A 22467-nucleotide genomic window follows, 5' to 3' on the forward strand; every position below is an offset into this window, starting at 1 on the left:
ATCCAGTGAGATATTGTCATTTGTCAATAAGGAATTTTTACCCTTTTTGAAAATTGAATAGGAGAACCAACCCCTATTTTGGAGGTACAGAGTAAATAAACATAGCACTGCATTCACAAACCCAGCCTTGCATGTTTATATCAGCTGAGCAACATGTTAATTAAGCATTGAAGAAGACTTGCCCAGGCAAACACTTACACATGCACATCCATGCTAACCCACAAACACTTGCACGCATATATTTATGCTCACATACACAGAAATGCTTACACATACACATTCATGCTCACATACACCTACACATAAACATTCATGCTTACACACACAAACACTTACACATACACATTCGTGCTCGCATATTCTTACACATAAACATTCATGGTAACATAAACACACTTATACATATGTTCCCAATCTAACATACATGCTTTCATGTACCTACCCCCCCTTTATCATTGCACTCACTAAAATGTATTCTAATTATGATTGTGTTCCTGTAAAAAAAATCAGAAAGTAACCAAACCAAAGTTGGTAGACTCAATGAATATATTGGGAACATTTTACCTTAAACTAGAAAAAAAAGCATCATTCCTTTGGTCTTGGAATGGTGACGGAATTTTTCTCTGCTGGGGCAGCCTCCCATAGTTCAGGGATTGGAATGACAGATCATTTCAAGTCTCTGTAACTCTATTCCCCTTCTGTGGTCCTGGTACAATCATTCAGCTCAGCCTGAACTTATACAAGAACTGCTGCTTCCTCACTATTATTCAATATTATTAGTGTCTAGAAACTATGAAGACAGAACACATTTTAAATGAGGGGTCTCCTCATGATGTAAGTCGGATAGAATATTTTTTTTTTTACTTTTTCATTATGTTTTTAAAAATGTTAATAATTCTATGTGTGTTTTTTTTTTTATTTTAAAGGCAGAAGCATCAAAACCAAAAAAGGGAAATTTCAAAAGATGTACAATCTTGGCAATAGCAGTTTGTTTCTTCATGCTAACACTACTTCTTGTGTTACTGTTTTCTGTGAAGAACGTGTGGTTTCATCTACCTGAAAAGGTAAGGACCATCTTTGAGTAAAGAGTGGTAGTACATATTTGATGATGGAAGGTTCGGGTTCAATTTAGATTTGATAAAATACTGTGAAAAATGATATGTGATCATAAATGGTTTGTAGTTATTTGCCAAAATTATACAAAAAACTGACTCTAAAATCAGAAACATTGAATTATTTAGCAACAAAAGGATAAAAAATAAAAAAAAATATGAAAAACTGTGTATTTCTATGGTTTAATGACAGGTTGTAGAATCTTATGACTCATATAATTGTCTGGATCTTATAAACTCTGGAAATTAGCCGAATGGCTAAATCTCCACCAGTGAGCTCAGATGTGGTTTCGTACCTCCTTAACGTTTATTCAGGAGGTTACTAGAGGATAGATCAGCTTCCAGTTTGATACCATTGAGAAGTGGGACTTAGTGAAGGTTCCATAGTCTTTTGACCTATAAAGATAGGTCAAAGCACCATTAAAAAAGAGCTACAGCCCTTGTTATCAAAAGAAAATCATTTTATTTTTATTTTTTTACAACGAATATATTCTGCCTGTGTTTAGGAATATTTGGAGATAAATCCATTTATAGGTTTATTACAATTAACTGAATAGTCAAAGGTGATACAATATATTCTATTATTCAGTTAAACTCTAATATCCTTGAAAAGTTCATATTTGAAAATCCCCAACTCATATCATATTATATTATATGACATATCATATTAAATCTGATCATTTTTGGACAATTTATTACTATGTTATTTAGATTATTTTAAAAAAAGATGGAATTCATGATATTATAACCATAGGAAATCAAACCTGGACCATCGGGAGTCCATGGTCAAACATTTTTGTTTCTAACAACAAATGGGTTAGTTATTTTAAAGTTGATAAGATAACTTCTGTATATTTATTAATGAATCAAGTAACTCATGCTATATTTGTTTTCCATAGGAAAGTGAATAAAATAAATCATTTTATTATTTCCAGTATTTCTATTGGTTATACAAAGATTAAATTACATGAGATAACCTTTGTCGGATTGTTCTCTAAGCATATACAATTATCTCAGCCACGCTAGACACATTTTAAACATACCATTTTATACATTTTACTTCATTTTATTATAATTTAGTGCATTGCACCGTTCTCCCACTCTTTCTTTATGGCAGAGTGTCTGCATGCAGATTTATATGCTCTCATCTCATGATGGAAGCTGAACTGTTAGTGAAGAACACCAGGTCCGATTAATAATAATTTCCACGGGATGGTAGGGTGATAAAACTTTTAAAACTCTGCACCATAATTGTTCGTTATCTATAATAACCCATTTAAATGCCCATAGAGCAATCTAGCATTCTCAACAATATGAGCCATCAAAGAAGTGCTTTTCCTTTGTGAATAACCTTTTGCAAGTTACAAAACTGAAAAAATCAAACTGGTCCATATATTTTTTTATAATTAGTTAATAATTTTAAATCATTGTAGATGAAAATTTCCCCCTTAAGGCTTCCAAAGTCTATGCTTAATATTTCCAATTAGTTTGTAAATTACATTGAAACTCAACTGTGCTCCAAACCCCAGTAAAATCCATCTATAAAGTTTCTCGTGAAAGCACGAATGCTTAAAATATCTGTCCTGCTCCTTTTTTTCATTCCTCATTTGTGCAGACAGTTCAGATTACCTACTGAAAAGACAGAGAGAAAGTGTTTTTCCAGATTCTGAATTGTTCTTCCAGAGGCATATGGAAAAAGTTCAGCTGTGCCACGTAAAAGAGGAGGCCAAATTATTTTGACTAATCACGTGGTTCATTTCATTCATTTATAGCTTTCTATCGTGCATTTCACATACTAAGATGCTATTGTAAATTCTTTTCTAATTATTTTTAATTATAGGATTTATTATTTTAAAGGAACATCCCTTTTTCTGGCATTATAGACCCTCAAGCAGGCTTGGTCACCATCAGGGGGTTATGGCCGGTTGTAGTATACCGGGTCTGTCCAAGCAGGGGCATCTCTTTATATTTTGGTAACCAAGGTGCCAAACCACGTCACATAACCCAATGGTGGTGAAGTGGCAGCGCGCGTCACATAGGTCTTGGATTCAGCGCTCGGTTAAAGAAGACCTGCAGAAAAACGCCTTTCATTGAAAGGAGGACATCAGTAAACGCTGTTTGCTTTACTGATGCCTAAAATAAAAGGGGGTGATGACTGCCCCCTTAAGGTGACTTTTCGTAACTGTAAATATTTTGGGGAGCCAATCGCTACTTTGCACTACAGCTTCCATGACTCTTGATTTGGCATGGAAGTATTGCTTTGGATCAGTAACAACATATATTTTCTACCCTCATAATAGACAAACACCATAAATAAAATGCCATTTGCTTTGCATTCAATTCACAGTAAATAAATTATCTGCTCTAGGGCGCAAATATTATAATAATATGTGTTAATAAAAGTTAATATAGAGCCAATGTGTGATCCTAATCATAGCTATTTATGTATTTCTTTCCTACTATATTTATCGTATGGATAAAGGTTCACCCAAAATCCCATTTATAAAAAATAACTTTTTGCGAATAATAGGTTATACCGTAGAAGGATTTCATCTGGAATCTATTAGTTTCTTGGCTCCATCCATTCCTTTAGAAATCTTAGGCATCTTTTATTTGGGGTGGGCAGGAGAGGATTATTGTTACTATGAACTAATGATGACAGAGGTCTCCTCTCCTGCTATAAACTCCACTTAATCTCTTTTCCATTCGGATCTGGTAGGTATACGCGTCTTCAGAAAAAGATCAGACATACCTAGAAAATATTATCCCTCGCTGAGTGTTAAAGGTTTGAGTGTGTGCCATGGTGGCACTTAAAGAGTTATGTATATGAATTTAAGACTAGCTAAATTTAGGGCAGATTGAATTGTAACACCCTGGGCTACAGGACAATGTTGTTTGGGAGAGCCTCACTTCAGCCATCATGGAGAAAAAAATCTCTTTCAGCTTATGAGTCTTTTCTTGCCCGCCAGGATAGTCTAGAAGTAAACAGAAATATAATGCAAATTACCTCTGCAAAAGGGAGCCAACAACCCCAGGCAAATATTTCAGGCAGCAATAGGGTTCACCAGCGGAGTAAAATTAGCCTCCTTCTAAGTGTGTGAGCAAGGGTGTCCACGTCTAGACTCACTGTTACACTAGAGACAAACCCTAAGAGATTGCCAAACAGGGCCAGGCTAGCACATTTTGGATGGCGACCATCAGCTGGATATGCCCTGCCACACATTGCAGCACCCGATCTACTGCTGCAGTGACATATTGAGTAAGTGTGTGGTGCTGTCGGCGGGTGGCCCATAGGGCATTTGCCGTTACATGAGATGGCCAGTACACAAAGGAAGACAAGGCTGCTGGGTCGTTGTCTGCACTTGGTTGAGTTATTCTCATGCCTCTTTTTATGTTAAGTCTCCCTTTTTGAACCTCAATAGAAACAGCGAGTCCAGCTATGGATCTCCTTATCTTAACAGCTATTAACCAGACCCCACTGAGGAGACCTATGCATGGTTTGTGTTGATTCTCTTAGTGGAAGGGGCTCTCCCTTATATTTTGGTTCAGGGCTGAATTTGTTAGTGGGATTATATGGCTATGTTATCAGATATTTTCCTTTGTAAGTGACGCACATGAGTTAGTCTCCTAACCTTTTCTATGTTATTCAGTCTTTTGGAACATATATATTTTCTATAGTATATTATTTGCAAATGTTTTAGGATCTAGAGTATGAATTCCAAGCATTACTAGAATAATAAAGGTTCTGTATCACACATCTAAATCAGGTAAAGCACTTTTAATTGATCACATGGCAGAAGACTCTTCTATGAGAAATGTCATTGATGACTTGGCTTACGCAGACTATACAACCTAGCTTGGACTCAGTAGCTTCTGAAGAGAAACAAGTTCTTTTACTTTCACCTTCCAAAGATTAATCTACTGCATTTGGATATTGTGGTTTCTCTTTAATGAATACTCATTGGACATGTGTCCCTTTAAATAAAGGACTTGAAGTCACTTTTCACAAGGCGGAGTGATGTTTAATGAAATTTGCTGAGTTTTGCAGTCTCGGAAGGATCATTCAATTTGATTTTTAATGGAAGCTCAGATATATCATCCAGCCTAAGGAAGAAAGTGGTTAGAAATGGAAGCAGGATTGACTCGGTCCCTTCAACTCTCACAAAAGAAGCCTTAACTGTGTTCTAAGCTTCACATGTAACATTTTCGATCTTGGCGAATAAATATTTAAAACTTATATTTTGGGTGCCAAATGATTTAAGCACCATGAGTATAATCGGTTTCCTTCTAAATCATTAGTTTAAAGAAAAATGATGTCACCTGTTTACATAGAAATGTTAAACTATCATTTGTGCTAGACATTAAGAACTATTTATTTAAGCATTTTTGTTCATTTTAAGGAATTCTTTATAAAGATAGTAAAGCCTCATGACATTAAGCTGCATGCTTGAAAGTTGAAACATAGTGAGCCTATCTCATCATTCAAAATATGCACTTCACCACAGCAGATGTACAGTATAGGATATATATTATAATATATAAGATCATTTTCTTTTCTATTCAGGTCATTCAACAAGGGACCAGGGGTCAGTGATTGTTATGGAAATTGTGGTTTAGAAGCTGTTTTATCTGATTGAAATGACAAAGTTACCTTATATTCCTTTTCTGAGTATCTGCGTTATAAATCCTACCATTCTCTTATTATCTCCCACCTGATGTTAAGCTGCTGATGGTTGGTGATTGGTTCAGACAGCATTTTTTTAGGGTAAGATGGGGAGAAGGGAGAGAACTTTGGGATTCGCTCCAATGGCTCCCCATACCCTCCGGAATCAAATTCAAACTTCTGACCCTGACCTGCAGAGGCCTTATCAACTCTACATCCCCCTATATCTCTAGCCTTCTATCCAAATACACCCCTTACCGTTCTCTTTGTTCCTCTCATGACCTGCGTCTCGATTCTACCGTTATTTCCTCTTCTCGCTGCCACATTCGGGATTTCATCTATGCTGTACACCTTCTCTGGAATTCCCGTCCTCGTTCCATCAGACTTTCTTCCTCATCCGCAACTTTTTTTCAAGACGCGTACAACCTTTAGTCGTAATGCTCTCAGCCAGCTTCCTAATCAAGCCATCTGAATGACCAACCCCTTCCTATCCAAGTGCGTACTATAAGGTCACAAGCATTTCCACCATATGAACCGACCTTGAGTTTGACCTGCCCCATGTGTCTCGATGAAAACCTTTATAAATCTTTGATCGTCTCAGTCTTCCTACCTAATGGGTTTAAATCGTTTTGATTGACACATGCTCTAGCAGGAACATACAGAAATCCTAGAATGTTTGTCTTCATTCTACCAGCAATACCTAACAAACTGTTTAGGACCTACCACTGATTTATGAAATGAGAACTCATATTATTGTTCCCCTAGTATTGTATGGCTGCCACCTCGAAATAATGCAAAATATGACCATAAAACATTGGCATTTATTATCCAAATGTTGTAAAAATGTGCACCTTTCTACCTGATCTCGATACGCTTGGGCTTTTATACACAATGAACAATGCAGCGCATAATTTGAACAACACCAGCTTTTGATAAGTGATTTGCTCAACAACCACATGATAAGTTTGACTGATTTACATCCTACGACTATCACCCAAGGCGCAGAACAAGCTGTTTTTATTTGTACAATTAATTCATAATCTAGTGCCAATTAAGGCATATTGAAAAATCAAAACCTGTTTAGAGGCTATAATTACATTAGGATTCATGGCCCAGGCCACGAGAGATGACTAATCTCCCAAACCGTTTCCTCGACGCTCCGGTTCTATGTATTCGAGATAGTTGAAGCTGTGTAAATGTGTACAAAGAGAATAATTGCATCCAGATGTTCTAGAGTTTATTTTTTTTTTTTGTTTTGTTTTTATCAGACATGGAACTGGCAATCAGGCCGATACAAAATGGTGCATCTGCCACTTAGAAATTGTGGTGAACCCAACAGTAAATAATGCTAATTACAACATTTTTATAATATCAACACGGCTCACGAGTAGCAGACGATTCTGGATTTCATTGTGTTTAAATATGGAAATAGTCGAAGCATTGGGAGTCCAACCTCCGAAGTGATTAGCACTGAGCAAATATTATTTAAGTACGAAGCCCCTTCTTCTTTTTATGAAAATAAATCCAAGCCTGTATCGCTATAAACACAATGTGAATTAAAGAATTTGTAGCGTTTCCCAATAACCGCATCCAGTAAGAATCTCCAGCATCTGGAAACATTGCTTTAAAGTTAAGTTACACTACTGCGATCACAAAGCTATTCGTGCATAGGAGAAAATTTGCCTAAAACTAATAATTTATTCCTTCTACAAAGAAACCACTTATTTATGTAATGCATAAAAGTCTTCGCTTTGCTTAATCGATGTCAAAGTCACACTTTTATGTCTAACCGTTGGTTCTACCAATTAGGTGTGAAATAAAATAATTTGTTGATCTTATGTGTTTGTTGGAGTCATTGTTTAATATTTATTAAAATATTTGGATTGAGAATAAAAAAGCAAAGTGGGAGTTGATAATATTCCAGTCTTTAAATGCATCAATTGAATGCATTTGTCAGAAAGTTCATCACCATTTGCACAAGGGAGTTATATGGGAAAGTCATCTGCTAGTGTTTTAGGTTGTTTGTTTGATGCTTTTTAGCTACTACGTATGTAGAGTTGAAAATAAAATTTGTTACTGCTTTGAAGCATGGTGATTGGGGAAAAAAACCCCATACTATTCAATTATGTCCCGGTTATTTGTTCAGAAACCCAGAATGTTAAGTATTAAGTTGCATACCTAAAAGTCAGAAATTACTGAAAATCTTTTGTTTGCAAGCTACAAATTTATGAGAACTATCCAAATTATTGTAACATCGTAACTTAGGTTGAACAAAGACACAAATCCATCAAGTTCAACTTGGCTGTCGTTCCAGAAGAAGGTAGAAAAAATCCACATTGAAGCGATTTCCAAAAAAGAGAAAAAATTAAATCCTGATTCCAAAGATAATCTGATTTCTCACTGGATCAACAAGCTCTAAGTAATTCTGCATAATTATGGTTGTCGAACAAAATAAGCAGTATATAAATGTTATAAACCCTCTTTATGTGTGTGCCATGGGAGAGCCCAGCTTAACCTTCTATTCTTGGTATCTCCATGATGTCTCTTCACCGTTAGGGATATGTTTCCTGTGTTAAGTTGCTGATGGTTGATGATTGGCTCAGACTGCCTAGTTGGTGGGTGAGGAGAAGGCATAGAACTTTAGGACCGGAAGTTGATCCGATAAATTTAGTCGTTCCAAAACTGCAAAACCAAATAAATAATTTTAAGGATGTCATGTCGTACCTTTAGTTACAAAACTATTTCAAGTAGTTCTGGCTGAAATTAAAGTATTGTTTGTAAAGACAAGAATGGATCAGGAATTCTTACAATGTTTATATATTTAATAAGCAGCCCTGTGGTTTACATTTTTTAATTTATGTTATAAATCATGTTGTCAGACCAGATCGCAGATTGCGAGAAAGAGCTTAGTAAACAATATGTACTAGTCACGCAAGCTTGAGGAATAATAATTATAATGGCGTACTATTTTCTAGTTGTGAATATTAAATATTCTCAGTACTAGAGGCAATTTTATCGCATTACTCTTCCTGACCATAAGTAAACTCTAAGAAGAAAAATAAACTTTTTCAGGAAGCCTCTGATGGTCAAACATCTTAGAATTTCTTTGCATATACCATATTGAAGCATACATGCATTCCTCTGGAGTATGAGTAGACACTTAAGTCATCTTTCATTTCTGAGCTTTGCTGAGCCGTCCAACTGTTATCTGCAGCAGAGACATTCATGATGCATTGGCAGTAAAAAAAAATAATTTTTATTTTTAAAAAAACTGTAATTTTCTAAACCATAAAAAAAATATTAACTGTTTCAGCACTTTTCCAATCGCAAACTCCATCAAAGTGCACGAAAAGTGCAAATTCAGCAAACATTGCAAAGCATCCCTCATAGTTGCAAAACAGCACAAAGCAGCACGATTTCTACATCACTATTCATGTTTCTACTGAACTTGGAGATTTAAAAGCAAATAAAAACAGCTGCCAAAAATCCATTATTTTGAAACATCTACCCACTCACCCCCCCCCCCCTTTTGAAAGGAGCTGTTTTGAACTCAGTTAGGTATATTTTAGATGAATACTTTTCTGTCATTATAGTACGTTCCTGGCAGGAGAACACATACGGAACATCTGCTTGGAATACCATTTTATCATCGCACTTTTAGATGACACTTTGTGACTTGTGAGGCTTTCTAGGCACTGCAATTAACGTGCTCCTCGATCACAGTTAAAAAACAAACTAGGATGTTTAGAATTTGGTTTTGTTATTTAGTGTCAATACATTCTGATTTTATGTATGTGTAACGTATGCATGAGTACAACATTGGGAGCTCCTTACAGACGTCCGAAAATGGAGGATCTCAGTTTTTACATGAGCAATAAGAGAAAACGTTTTATAATATTTTTTTAAATTTATCATAAAAAAACAGTAGGAAATACATACTAACTTGATATATAACCCAAAGTTATTATTAGAGACTAATTGTTGTTTAATAGGTAAAGGGACAGAGATTTCATCTAAAAAATAAATCAAAATTATAAAAAATATGAAACGCATGAAATTTTGTGATCGGGGTGGCCAAACCTTCCACTGTCTTTATACATTTGCTACAGCAGCGTTTCTTCAACTCTACATAAAATTACCTATAAATATACACTATACCTCCAATAGTTTGTCAGAATAATAGGAATTTAGAACGCCTAAATGACAATAATTTCAAAACATTTTTTTTTTTATAACTTCAACCATTGGACGCCACACCATTTATGCATCATTTTTCTAATGACTTTCTGAAAGCCTTCACTAAAGATTTGCAATAAAAAAAAAAAAGATTTTAAAAGCTTTTATTACCGAGACTGAAATTGCATTTCAAAAATTGTGCCGTAAAACAATATTGTCCAACATTATTATTTTTGAGGTTTTATTTTTTTTTTTTTTTTTGTCTTTGTTTCAGCGGGTCTATGATGTTGAATACAAATTCTTCAGTAACGGTGAAAAGACGACAGTACGGATGGAAATTGATCCACGGAACAAGATTGAAACTTTTCTGACGGAAAATGGTACAGATGAAGCTGTGGAAATCCACGACTTTAAAAATGTTAGTATTTTAATATGTTCTTTTTCGTTTTTTTTTTTTAATTCCTCAATGACTTAAAATTACTTTCCAAAAACAGCTAAAAGTCATTAAAAAAACATGCACGCTTACTGTTAAACAGCTTATAAAGGCTTAAGTAAGAGGTATTATTTAACACACAACGTTTTAATATAATGTAAATGTTATATAAAAGAAAAAATAAAATAAAACATTACCAGTTATTTCCACCAGGCTTTAACAAGACATTTTAATGCGAGTGAGCTATCTAGAATAAGTAAAACTCCATCACGTTGACTCTGACCCTCTAGTTTTAGGTCATAACCTTTTGTTAAAAACCCTTAAATATTTAAACGTTTCTATCCCCTTTCCTCTCTCTTCGCTCCTCCATGCCGTATGTATTGTGATCCCTTCCTGAAATGTTTATCCTACAAACCATTACCCATTTTAGTCGCCCTCCTCTGAACGCTCTCCAAAACAGCATAGAGCTAGAATAAAACTCATGTTTTAAGAGTTCAATTATGGCCTCCGTTGTGACCCCGAGCGAGGACTTTGTTGTTTGTGTTTTTGCTTATTTTTAAAAGAAATTCAGGGGGTAGTAGAAGTATTATTAAACACTCATCTACAGACACCAGACGAGCCAGAATCTCATGGTGCTGCCTCAACCATAAGGGATTCTGGGTAGGCGCATGCAAATAAGGTCAACAATAATCACCTTTTGCCTCTATATCCACTTTATACATGGACCCCTTGAAAGTAATTGCCCTACCCAGAATCCCTTGTGGTTGTGGCAGCAATTCTAAGTGGTAGGGTTTACCCACAATAACTTATGTAATGGTATTACTCGTACTACCCCAAGCCTCAAGTGTTAAACCAGTATCGCAATCTTATGCTTGTCTTGGTCTTTTAGTTAAGATCAAGTGTAGGTTCTCTTGTGGTGGGGAGGGTTGACACTGATCCTCTGGCCTTAGGGTTCGGGAAAGCAATGGAACCCGAGGTGAAATTGCCCTGGCAGAAATGCTGGAGTCACCGTGTGTGGTATTGCACACCACTGCACATGGTGAGCGCACGTTTCCACTGGCGGCCTTCCAGCACTACTTGCCCCCATGTACCATTAGGTCTTGGGGATGAGAATTATTTTTGAATCCGGCAGGCCAGAAATGGCTTGTCCTTAAATTATTTTTTCTTAATTTATTTAATTCACTTCGTTTTGCACGAGTGCCCATTAATTTACTCCCCCTTTGATTCACGGCATTGAAATTCACGGCTTGGCCCCCACTATTCTACGGCACACGTTTTTGAAACCACGTTTTGGGCACTGTTTTTCTTTTTAGGAGGCAGTGAAGTCTGGACTTTGCTGGAGGAGGATTGGAGCCTTCTGGCCCTTTCCTCTCTCTTTAAGAAGGCTGGCAAGGAGTCTCACTCTTCGGGGTGAGACTCAAGATCCGACCCTCCCATGGGGGGGGGGTTGGAATTTGTCTGAGTTCTCCGTGAGGGAACTCGGTATCGTAGTCTGGCTTCTGCTGCCTTGTGCACAGAATGCGGCACCAAAGGAGCACGCACCTCGGGCTTCCAAAAAAAAAAAATAATCAAGTGTAGGTGGGAGGGCAAAAGTTGATCCTCTAACCTTAGGGCACATGGAGCCTGAGGTGTGTGAGTTTGCAGTTTTCTGGGTCATTTTCCACAACCTGCACCTCCTGTTGTAGATATGGTTTGCATGGAAGGTCTTGCTACTGGAGCACCTTCCTTTCCTTGACCCTTATGGAAGTGGACCTATTTTTATTTCTGCTGAGGAGGGATGGCTGAGCACCTTATTTATTTATTTTCACAATTTGCACTGATGTGTGCCAATCAATTGGGTTTCCGAATCATGTCTCTTTTGAACACGGTGAGGATTTGATTTAGTTTTTGGATCGCACTTTTGGACTTCGTATGAGCACTGCACTCCAGCAGTGGTATTGGACTTTTTGTCCAGGCAGGTAGAGGTAGTGGCTCCCTACCTCTTCCGCATAGTGGTCCTCCTTTTTGGAGGTGGACCAGAAGATCCGGCCCTCCTGCAGGTCTTATGGCCGGGGAGGGACAGAATTGGGTCTGACATATCCCCACATATGCACAGATGCACGCACCCGAGAAGCACAACACCTCGGGCTTCAAAAAAAAAAAAAAAGCTGAGTGGTGAGCTGACTACTTCGCCTCTTACCCGAGGTTTGTCTAAAGGCTGTCCTGTACAGCAGGTAATTACTTTCAAGGGGTCCATGTATAAAGTGGATATAGAGGCAAAATGTGATTATTGTTGACCTTATTTGCATGCGCCTACCCAGAATCCCTTGTGGTTGTGGCAACACCACGAGATTTCTGAGGGAAAAACAAGTCTTCTGGCTTGTCTGGTGTCTGTAGATGAGTGTTTAATAATACTTCTACTACCCCTTTAATTTTAAGTGGTAGGGTTTTCCATCACCTTTCCATCACCCACCATAAATTATGTAAAGAAATTCAGCAAATTCTAACATCTCGTCTGTTGTAGGATGCAACTCCCATAATCCCCAGTCAGCAGGAAACAGGAGCAGGCTGTGTGTGCACACCAGCTGAAATCCCAGGGCCCGCTCTACCTAACAGAATTATGTAACATCACAGTCAATAAAGCTAAAATATTTTTATGACCTTTTCACAGCTATTTACACAGAGGCTTTACTGTTAATAGCTGAATGCATTGATCTTTCAATTTCACGTTGGGAAGGGAAATCTCCCAGCATATTTCATGCCAGTGACTCAAGATCATCGCAGAGCGTAAGAGAATACATTGGAAGGGCAAAATAAGTCACCTGCTTTGAATTCAAAATGTGTTCAAAAGTTCCCCAATGCACCTTTATAATACTAGGTAAAGACCAGGGGAGGGCTAGAACCTTCTGGCCCGGTGGGCAGAAAAAAAACAAGTGGCACCATTTCCCCCTCCCTCTTAACATACGCATTGGCACAGGTGTTTACACAAACCTACACACTCACGTTTACACTAGCACTCATACTAACGCATAGCCCTCTCACCCGCTTACACACACACACCCATGCTCACACACTCTTACACACACACACATACTCACGCTCACACGTACAGATTCATGCTAAGACATAAACATACATTAATAATTGACACACAGACCGTACAGACAGCTCGTGACGCTTAACAGCACTCTGATGTAGATGCCCGCAGCGGTGCACAAATCTTGGGGCCCATTTAACAGCACTTGAAGGGAGAAGCTTGGGGGTCCCACAGTAAGTCTTGCAGGGGGTCCCTGACATGTTTTTGTAATGCCACTGCAAGTGTAGAGTTATCTGATTTTCTGCTTCGTTGCATATGTTTCACATTGGTTTTTGAGATCAACATATAGAGGGAGTGCAGCAGGCAGTGAATTTTTTAACTATTTAGATCAATTTCCCACCAACATCATTTCTTTAGCAGATTGTATCCAATCATCCTGTAATTCTACATATCAAAGGAATACCTCAATACATACAGAAAGATGCAAATGTTTGTGCCATCTTACAATGAAAAAAATGAGAAAACACTCCTCATTATTACCATCTTGTGACTGTCGATGTCACATAGGCATGTAACAAATGCAAAGCGATATGTTGCCCTTAACTTACATATCCATACCAGGGGAGCTCAACCTCTTCTGGGGGAGTGGCTTCATTTAAGAGGCGGGGTTGACCATAAAAGAAGACAATAATGGGCAGAGAATAGGTGGCATCTGGGTGGGGAGTGGGCTTTAGCAAACACCACTCCCCTGTTCGGAGAATAAGAGAAACTGGCCTGGAGACCCAGGGAAGCAACCCTTTACCCAGAGACTGTGGGTCAAACCTTGAGAATTCCCAAGTATGATATAGGATTAAGACATAATGCATTTTTAGGGGGGGGGGGCGGAGGCATTCATCAAGGCCCAGAATTTACAAAAAGTGATTTGTATTTTACATTTGTATTTAATATCATGGATTGTGGACTCTATGCATAGATACACCTTACCCACACTAATGAATTTAATACATATCATTGAAAGCAATGCACATTCATTTTAACAACTGATTATTTGTATGCTTGCAAGAAGTACTAGATTTTCTGAATCTTTACTTTTGATGATATGTTTAACGCTAGACATTATGATTGAGCGTTCCACAAACAGTGTACATTTCAATAAACACAATTTTCACTATATATTAAACAGACATAAATATCTCTAAATTGATGAAAAATAATCAGGAACACTTTATTCCAGATGCAAGAGATTTAAGAGTTTAAGGCTTCAAAATTCTAAAAAAAAAAAAAAAAAAAAACAAAAAAAAAACTTTCCTCAACTTTCAGATGATTAGGTTCCTCACATCATCAAGTTTGTATTTCTCATGTCAAAAGGTAACATTGTGGACTTTTTTTTTTTTAAATAGATCTGAAAATTATACCAGGAACTGCACTATATCAGGTTACCAAATTGGATAAAGGTTATAAAAGAAATTTATAGGACGGCACATCAACATGAATCATCAGTATTTGAGCATATGAATACTGTGTCAGAAACAATATTGAAATTCCAGTATGATTGAAATGCTTTCAGTTATCGCAGGCTACCTGATTTGTTATCATAAGATTGTGTTGATTCATTCCGTGAAAGATGCTGTTTACTCTTTTTCCTGTAGTGGTTCATATTTCATGTCTAGGATTTTTCACTCCTTTTTATTTTTGGTGTGGGAGAGGAAAAAACAGTGCACTGGTTAAGAGAGGGTTAAATTCTTCTAATACTTCCCCTCCAAAAAAAAGTCAATAGATATATGCACATATTATTCTTCAATACAAAGCAATGACATTTTGGGAATGTATATTAGATAATTAAACAATCACTTAGTAGAGGAGGCAACTAGAACTAGAAGTGATGATGTTGTTGGCTGAGTAGAATCAAACTTTGGGACAACTTTTGATCTGTTTTATTATATATATATATATATATTTGACTTATGCAGTCAGATTCGTATAAACTGCTTATTTATTGACTCTTGGTAAGTTTGGAGATTTTTACGAAGCCCTGAAAATGAGGCCAGACTCCCCCATGAATTAGTTGAAAATTACCCGTAAAGCTCTGAATTTTCATCCGAAATTCGTAGGCCCACATTCACTCACCCTCTCTCACATTCTCATTCACTCTCTCAATCACGATCTATAAATGTTTTCATACCTTCTCTGCCAAAAACTTCTGCAGCTTCTTACACATCTTCTTCCTCTTCTTTTTCGTCTTCAATCTTCTCCCTCCTCTCTTCAATCTGCTACCTTTTCCGCAGATATAACAATGCATATTGCATATGTTCCTTAACATATTTATTCATAACTCCCAAATGTCCCGTTTTCGGTGCAAGACCCCTGCAAGACAGGGGTACAAAGAGTTAACAGCATGCATTCTATATCCTTAAATGATTAGAAACATAACAATATGTCAAGCGGGACAGGAGGAGTATTACTAAAGACAAACATGCTTTCATAACGGCCGATTTATCGATTTCCCAACTGCAACATGATTTCCAACATCATCAGTTTATTCAGTTTATTTTGTGATTATACATATCCTTATTTTTTCCATTTTTTGTTTTGTTTTATATAGAAATCATTCATTTAACAATTTAAAATGTATAACAAAATGTTAATTTTCATTTTCTTTAAAATGAAATGATTGAAATACATGTTACCTGGAAGAAGTATAAATACATATTTGTTTCAATACAGCCGTCATTCAGGAAGACACTACATTTACGATGTATTTCCTATTTTGTTTGTTAAGTTACATTAAAATTTTAAGGAGGATTTAGTAAAATTAGGTGTGCTTGTGAGTATCCAGCAGGCGTTCACCCATATGTCATTTTATCAGCTTCTGGACGTAAAATTCCAGGGTCTCATTTAATCCCCAGTCCATGCGTGCGCGGCTGAAAAGGGGTCTGTTAGAATTCACCTAAAGAAACAGTTTTGTATAATAAAAATAAAATTCTAAAAAGCTGCCATGGCCATCATTTAACGCCTACATCCAGTACAACGTTGTACATGTAATAAAGCACTGCTGTGTGCATTGATTCGGTACATTACTTTAAATCTGTTCCTAAGCCCGATATGTGCACATTCAGCTGTAGAATAACACCCCTCACAAAGACACCCTGCTCATCCATCATGAATCATGATGTTTTTTTTTTTTTTGCTTTTATCGTGTCTGGAGTTTTGATCAATCTGGCACTTATTAAAAATGACCTTTTCTATATTCAGGGTATTACAGGAATCTTCTTTACTGGCCTTCAGAAATGCTTCATCAAGACACAGATTAAAGAAATCCCTGATAATGCTGACGCGGAGCTGGTAGAACTCGAGGTATGTAAAAAAAAGTTCTAGTGCAGATATTAAATATTTCTATTTTAATAAAGTCAAAGTATGGAAAGAAAGACAGCGTATGGCAGAAGAATAAAATGCATTCAGGCCTCAAAAATATATTTATGGACAATAAATGCACGGAATGAGTACGTGGATGTCCGATAGACAATGGTATATCTCTGTATTCTGCCATTCAAGTGAAACAGTTTTAGTAATTACCGACGTACCCAATTTATTAGCGGTAAAGGTGCAGGCTGGCCCAGGCTTGTCCAAGTAGGGCCATACCATATTGTTTAAGCAGAGCAAACACTACTTGACCCTTAACAATGGGCCAGTCCATTCTAGAAGGCAGACACTCAACAAGGTCACATAAAACTCGCAAGATGGCGGGCAGAGGAGAAGCCAGGCGCAAGATAAGGCTAGGTTGAGTGAGCCGAGTGAGTATTTAGAGATAATAGCGATATGGGGGATAGTATTGTGAAGGGCTCAACAGGTAAAGGTATTGAGAGCCAGTGGAAGGACTGACACACTGGGGCAGCTGATGAAAAGCGGTAAGATAAAATCAGTAAACCGTATATATAATTATTCTCATTAATGCCCTCAGACATAATGTCTAGAACCATGACACTCCAGCCTGTAGATGCATCTGCTATGGTTGCTCAAGGTTGAAGATTGATTTTTGGGTGTCGTAGCAGTCATAATGACATTATTACAGTGTCAGATGATAATAACACTATAGCCTGGCAGTGAGACTGATCATTTGACAATTTGTTTAAATTCTATAAATTAATGAATCCTCATTTTTGATAACATAATAAAACAGGTCCTTTAGAAGTTTTTTTTAGCCATTCTTGTTAATGTTCTTTAACAAAGAGAATGCATGCCAGCTGGCATAACTTGTAAGAATTCCCAAGTCTCTTGGAATAATTCCATCACACTTAACGTTTGCTGGCAATGCTTAAGTGAGATATTGAAAACTTTCTCCATGAATCACTAAACTGGACATATGGTATCAGATGCTACTGTTTAATGAATGACATGTTTATGGAGTGTTCCTGCTTGCTTTGTCTATTTTATATTGTGTAGTTTGGACACACGTATATATACTCGACAGAAACCATGATGACTTTTGGAGTCTTCACCAATTGTAACTGCTGTTTTAGCTTAGTGTTATTGTATGTTAGGAATTATATTATAAAGGAGTGATGGTATGTGGTACAAATAGTTCCATTTATAAAGTGTCATGCATTATGTAGAAAACTATGTTTGGATTATTGTTATCTCATTACATGTCAACTTCAAGGCAAAATATAGCAAGCCTGTCAACTAGCTTTTCATTAATCCAACGTGTTATAGGAGGGCGAAATCTCCACTGTCTACGAGGAGTCTATGGTGTGGATTCCTGGTGAAAAACCAATCGATGATACTGAATTTATGAAAAATTCCAAAATACTCGAAGTGTGTAAGGATGTCTCCATACACTGGATGTACCCAACACCTCTGACTGGTAAGACAATGGGTTTAATGAAACAAGAAGTTTCTATATCGTTGTATGCTACACTGGATAAAGGATGTTAATAAAGACAATTTTTCATCGGCATATACAAAAATTTGGTAAAAACTTTACTTTTTTGATATCCATTAACTACCTTAAGTCTTTAGCATGACATGAAGTTCATGCAAATCTAGGAACTTCCTAGGGTAGGCTATGCAAAACTCAACCACTACTTGATTAATGGGACTAGCCACATCTAAGAGTAGGACTACCTACAGCCAGTCTTAAGTAAGTGGGGCCAAACACTTTTTAGCAGGCTGGATCACTCCTGTTTTGGGTGCGTTTTGGTGATATTCCCATGTAAATGATAATTGCAACACTGTTTTTATATATTTGAAGACACAGGGGAAAGTACTATCTAGTATTATCCACCCCTTTGCTTGTCTTGTGTCTTCAATGAACAAGAGCTAGTAAAGGTATATATTATGTGATTTTCCCTGTCCTTGTGTTCTATGTATAAGATGCCAACAATTTTCAACTTTTTGCCATAAAAAGTACGTATTCTAACATTATATATACTATTTTTTTCTAATGAGACAATAAGAGAAACGTATCTACAATTATAATTTACTCAGTTGAGAAAATATGAGATTCTTCTCTTGGTTGTCGATCATCCAGAGCTTTTCTAAACCTTGATTAGCTTTTTATGGATAACCCCCACAGATAGAAGATAGACCTGCTTGTCTCTTTTAACCCACCACAAACATTTTGAAGAAAACCATCAAACTGTGTTTCATTTCAGCTCCCGAGTTCCAAGGTTTTGAAGATGGCAAGGAAGATGGTGTCATATTAGAAAAAAAATCCAACAGCAATAAGAGACAGGCCAGGGACCTAACAGACGAAGATCTTCCTATCAACGACTATGTGAGTACATTGTGGAGACCGGCAGCATGTAATTAATTTACTGATCATTATGCATTCTTTCAGGGTAGAAGTATAGGTTTCCCACTAACAAAATACTGACTTTAACAACAATTTTCCAGTTGAACATTAGAAGAATCTGATTGGCCAGTGGGACTCAAAGATTGGCAATCTGGCGGATAGCGGCACATATTCATCCTTACTGCTGCTTCAGCAGCAAGTTGGGTCCCAAAGTATGTGGCCGAATAAAATGGCAAATTGCGGGCTACTTGAATCCAGCCAGTGGCGACACACCTTTATTTAACTTAACTGAAATAATTTAGCATAAAGACAAATGAAAAGTGGGCAGAACTAAGGTGGGAAATGGGCAGAGTGAAACACAACCTTCGTACCCTTAGATTAAATCATGCCCCAGAGACCCAGTGATAACCTGTGATACCCTGACCATCCAGGGTAAAACCGAAGAGTCCTTGGTATAGACAGTGTTCTAAGTCATGAATCCAGGTGTCCTCCTGATGCATCTTCTCTATCATGTCTAATGACACTTACTATTAGCCAGACTTCTAGAATTATATAGATCCCATGTTCTTTGGTTTAATGCCTTTGTTCCACTAGCACACACATAAAAATAATAAATCCTAAAGCTCACATATGTCCCAGAAAACTGAAAATGAATAAAGAACCTCCATCAGTTGAGTTCAGCTGCGGAAAACAGACATTTTTTTGCATATCAATGTAAACAACAAATACAAAAAAACCCATAATCGTTTTATGGAAAAAAGATCAGACATAACTTTAGAGTCAGAACATCTAGGAGACTGCTAACAGAACTGATTTGCAACCTGGATAATTATGAGAACAGTCACAAACTATAAATGGATTATAAAAGGAACGTGAATATCAAATTAATGTAGCCAGACTGTACATTTTAAATGATAGACGACAAAAGAATAACGCTTTAATGTTGGTGTAAGTAACTGTCAAAGCATTGACTTTGATAAGGCTTTATCTCTTTACATGATAAAATTCAAGGTGTAAAGGGAAAAATAAATCAAAAGTCATGTATGCAACAACCGATCCATTCTGCTATTCAATACTTCAAGCTGCGACTGCTTATAACAGATGGGTCATCAATATTCATCGCATATATGACACAATGACATACAGCTCCAGTCTATAGTTTTATCTAGGCTAGTTTGCTGAGTGTTATAAAATATATATATGATGATTATATTATATTCTGCATGACGGTCTTCGTAGTCTAAACACCCACTAGGTGTCCTTGTTGTTTCTCGGTTCCAGAATGGGTTCTGTGTATGTCGAGTTAAACAGGACTGGGGGTCAGTACTGATGTTAAAGGGTTAAAAAAAAGAATGTTTCTGCTACTTTGGTTAAGTATTTAGCCTCATATAAGGCTACCATTTTGTCTGCATTGTTCTACAAGTGAGACATGATAGGGAGGAAATAATTTTAAGGCATGGTGTTTTTTTACAAAAGTCAAGAGAGTTAGTTCACTAAAGGGAGGGTATGCAATAGAGTTATGGTTTCAAGTTTCAACTCCCTTACTTCACTAGGGTTGGACCTTTACAATATATAGTTGAAGCCATAACTCTTCTGTAAATGCTCCATTTAGTAAACAGACCCAAAGGTACAGAAGAAAGACAGAAATGCAACTTTTTGGACCTAGTTGTACAACTCACAGAAGTGTAAAAAGAAGAATCAGCAAGACTCTCTTCTACCTCAGGGCTTTAAATTTCTGTCAAATCCAATTTCTTGAGGGTAATGTTGAGAAATGTTGATGGTAGTTGACCAACTTTGGGCCTAGAAAGATAAGAATCCTTTCATTACCCTGTGACTGACAATGCAAGAGACTCTTCTTTTTATTTTGAGTGAATTTGAACCATTGCCATAAATTCCCTAAAATCAGTGGGATTAAAATTAGAGGAATTTGGCTAATATTGAGGATACCCAGCGCCCCAACTTGACTAGTAATGTAGACTCTATTGGCTCCACGAGAGCATAAAAGCCAAGCAGCTATTTTTTTTATTTAAAGCTACCCTTAATCTTTTAAAATTTGTTGAACTTTCCCCTATTTTGTGAGAAGGGGGATGTATTGAAGAAACCGGTACATTGTTACGAATGTATTACTCAGGTTCAAATAAGATATAAAGTTTTTTATATTAAAAAATACTTAAAAAAAAAAAACATTTTCATTAAACTTGTATACCTTGTGAAATTCTAATTCCGAAATACCCGTCTAAATTTAAAAGACATGAACAAAGCTCTAGAACCCTTTGGAAGTGTGCTAATGTAGAACTTTGCACTGAAGTCTTCAAAATGTACACGACAAGATAACGCAAAAAAAAAAAGTACGGCAAAGGAGATGAAACATGATTGATTTGTTTTTTGTTAAGTTATTTTGTAGTTGATAGCGTTAGACTAATTAAAACACCATTAAAACACAACAAAGATGTTTTCTGCACTCTGTGATATTTGCTGGGATCTAAGAGGATTTGCAGACTTGAATCATTTATCTAAATTAGTATGAAGAAGAAAAAGAAAAAGGATACAATGGACTTAGCCTGCAATTAGGAATATTGATGATTTTAAATGTTCCCTGGATAAACATAAACTTTTGGCAGGGTTTAATCTGGTGCGAGAGTAACGTTATCAACAAGGTAAATAATATATTTTCATGAATAACATTACTTTAATATATTGGGAGGACTTGATTGATTATATGAAGTCTGTTTTTAGAGAATCTCCAAAATTTGGAAACATGCATTTTTGGACAGATAAAAACCATTTGGTCCTTATAGCCTATTCTTTTTTTCTTTGCCTTATTCAGTCCTTGGGCTTCTCTTATATTCATATTTTTTTATAAAGGCATCTGGAAGGGGAGGGCTGGCACCTTCTGGCTCGGAGGGAGGCAAGTAAAGCCCATATGTCCCATCGGCCCTCTGGTCCTCTCTCCTCTCAACATATGCCCTGGCACATACATATAAAAAAATAGAAAATTAATTCTATATCAAAAATCTGCTGAATAATAATTATAAATAAAACAAACATGCGCACAAAAAAAAAGCAACAAGTGCAATGCGAAGGACATAAGGGAGGGCTGGTACCTTTTGGCCCTGGGGGAGGTGGCAAAGCCAAGTAGCCCCATTGGCCTCTTGACTCTTACCCCCATACAACATACAAACTCTCACACTAGCACACACATATACAAACTCATGCTGCAAACACACGCTTGAACACACGTTTACACAGACACTAATGCTAACACATGTATATTCA

At 36.8% G+C, this 22467-nt stretch overlaps 1 protein-coding gene across 1 annotated transcript in view; it reads left to right on the plus strand.

Annotated features, from left to right (window-relative positions):
• Nucleotides 1–650: 650 nt before the first annotated feature.
• TNMD (tenomodulin) overlaps nucleotides 651–22467 on the plus strand; it is a 31948-nt gene continuing 10131 nt past the window's right edge. Inside the window, exons 1-6 of the mRNA XM_053473911.1 lie at nucleotides 651–834; nucleotides 927–1064; nucleotides 10226–10369; nucleotides 16653–16754; nucleotides 18111–18261; nucleotides 19052–19173. Of these exons, the coding sequence (XP_053329886.1) occupies nucleotides 793–834; nucleotides 927–1064; nucleotides 10226–10369; nucleotides 16653–16754; nucleotides 18111–18261; nucleotides 19052–19173 (699 nt within the window). The 5' untranslated portion in view covers nucleotides 651–792. The remainder of the gene's footprint in view (nucleotides 835–926; nucleotides 1065–10225; nucleotides 10370–16652; nucleotides 16755–18110; nucleotides 18262–19051; nucleotides 19174–22467) is intronic.

This window comes from Spea bombifrons, chromosome 8 (assembly GCF_027358695.1).
Source record: "Spea bombifrons isolate aSpeBom1 chromosome 8, aSpeBom1.2.pri, whole genome shotgun sequence".
In the NCBI taxonomy this organism is placed as follows: domain Eukaryota; kingdom Metazoa; phylum Chordata; class Amphibia; order Anura; family Pelobatidae; genus Spea; species Spea bombifrons.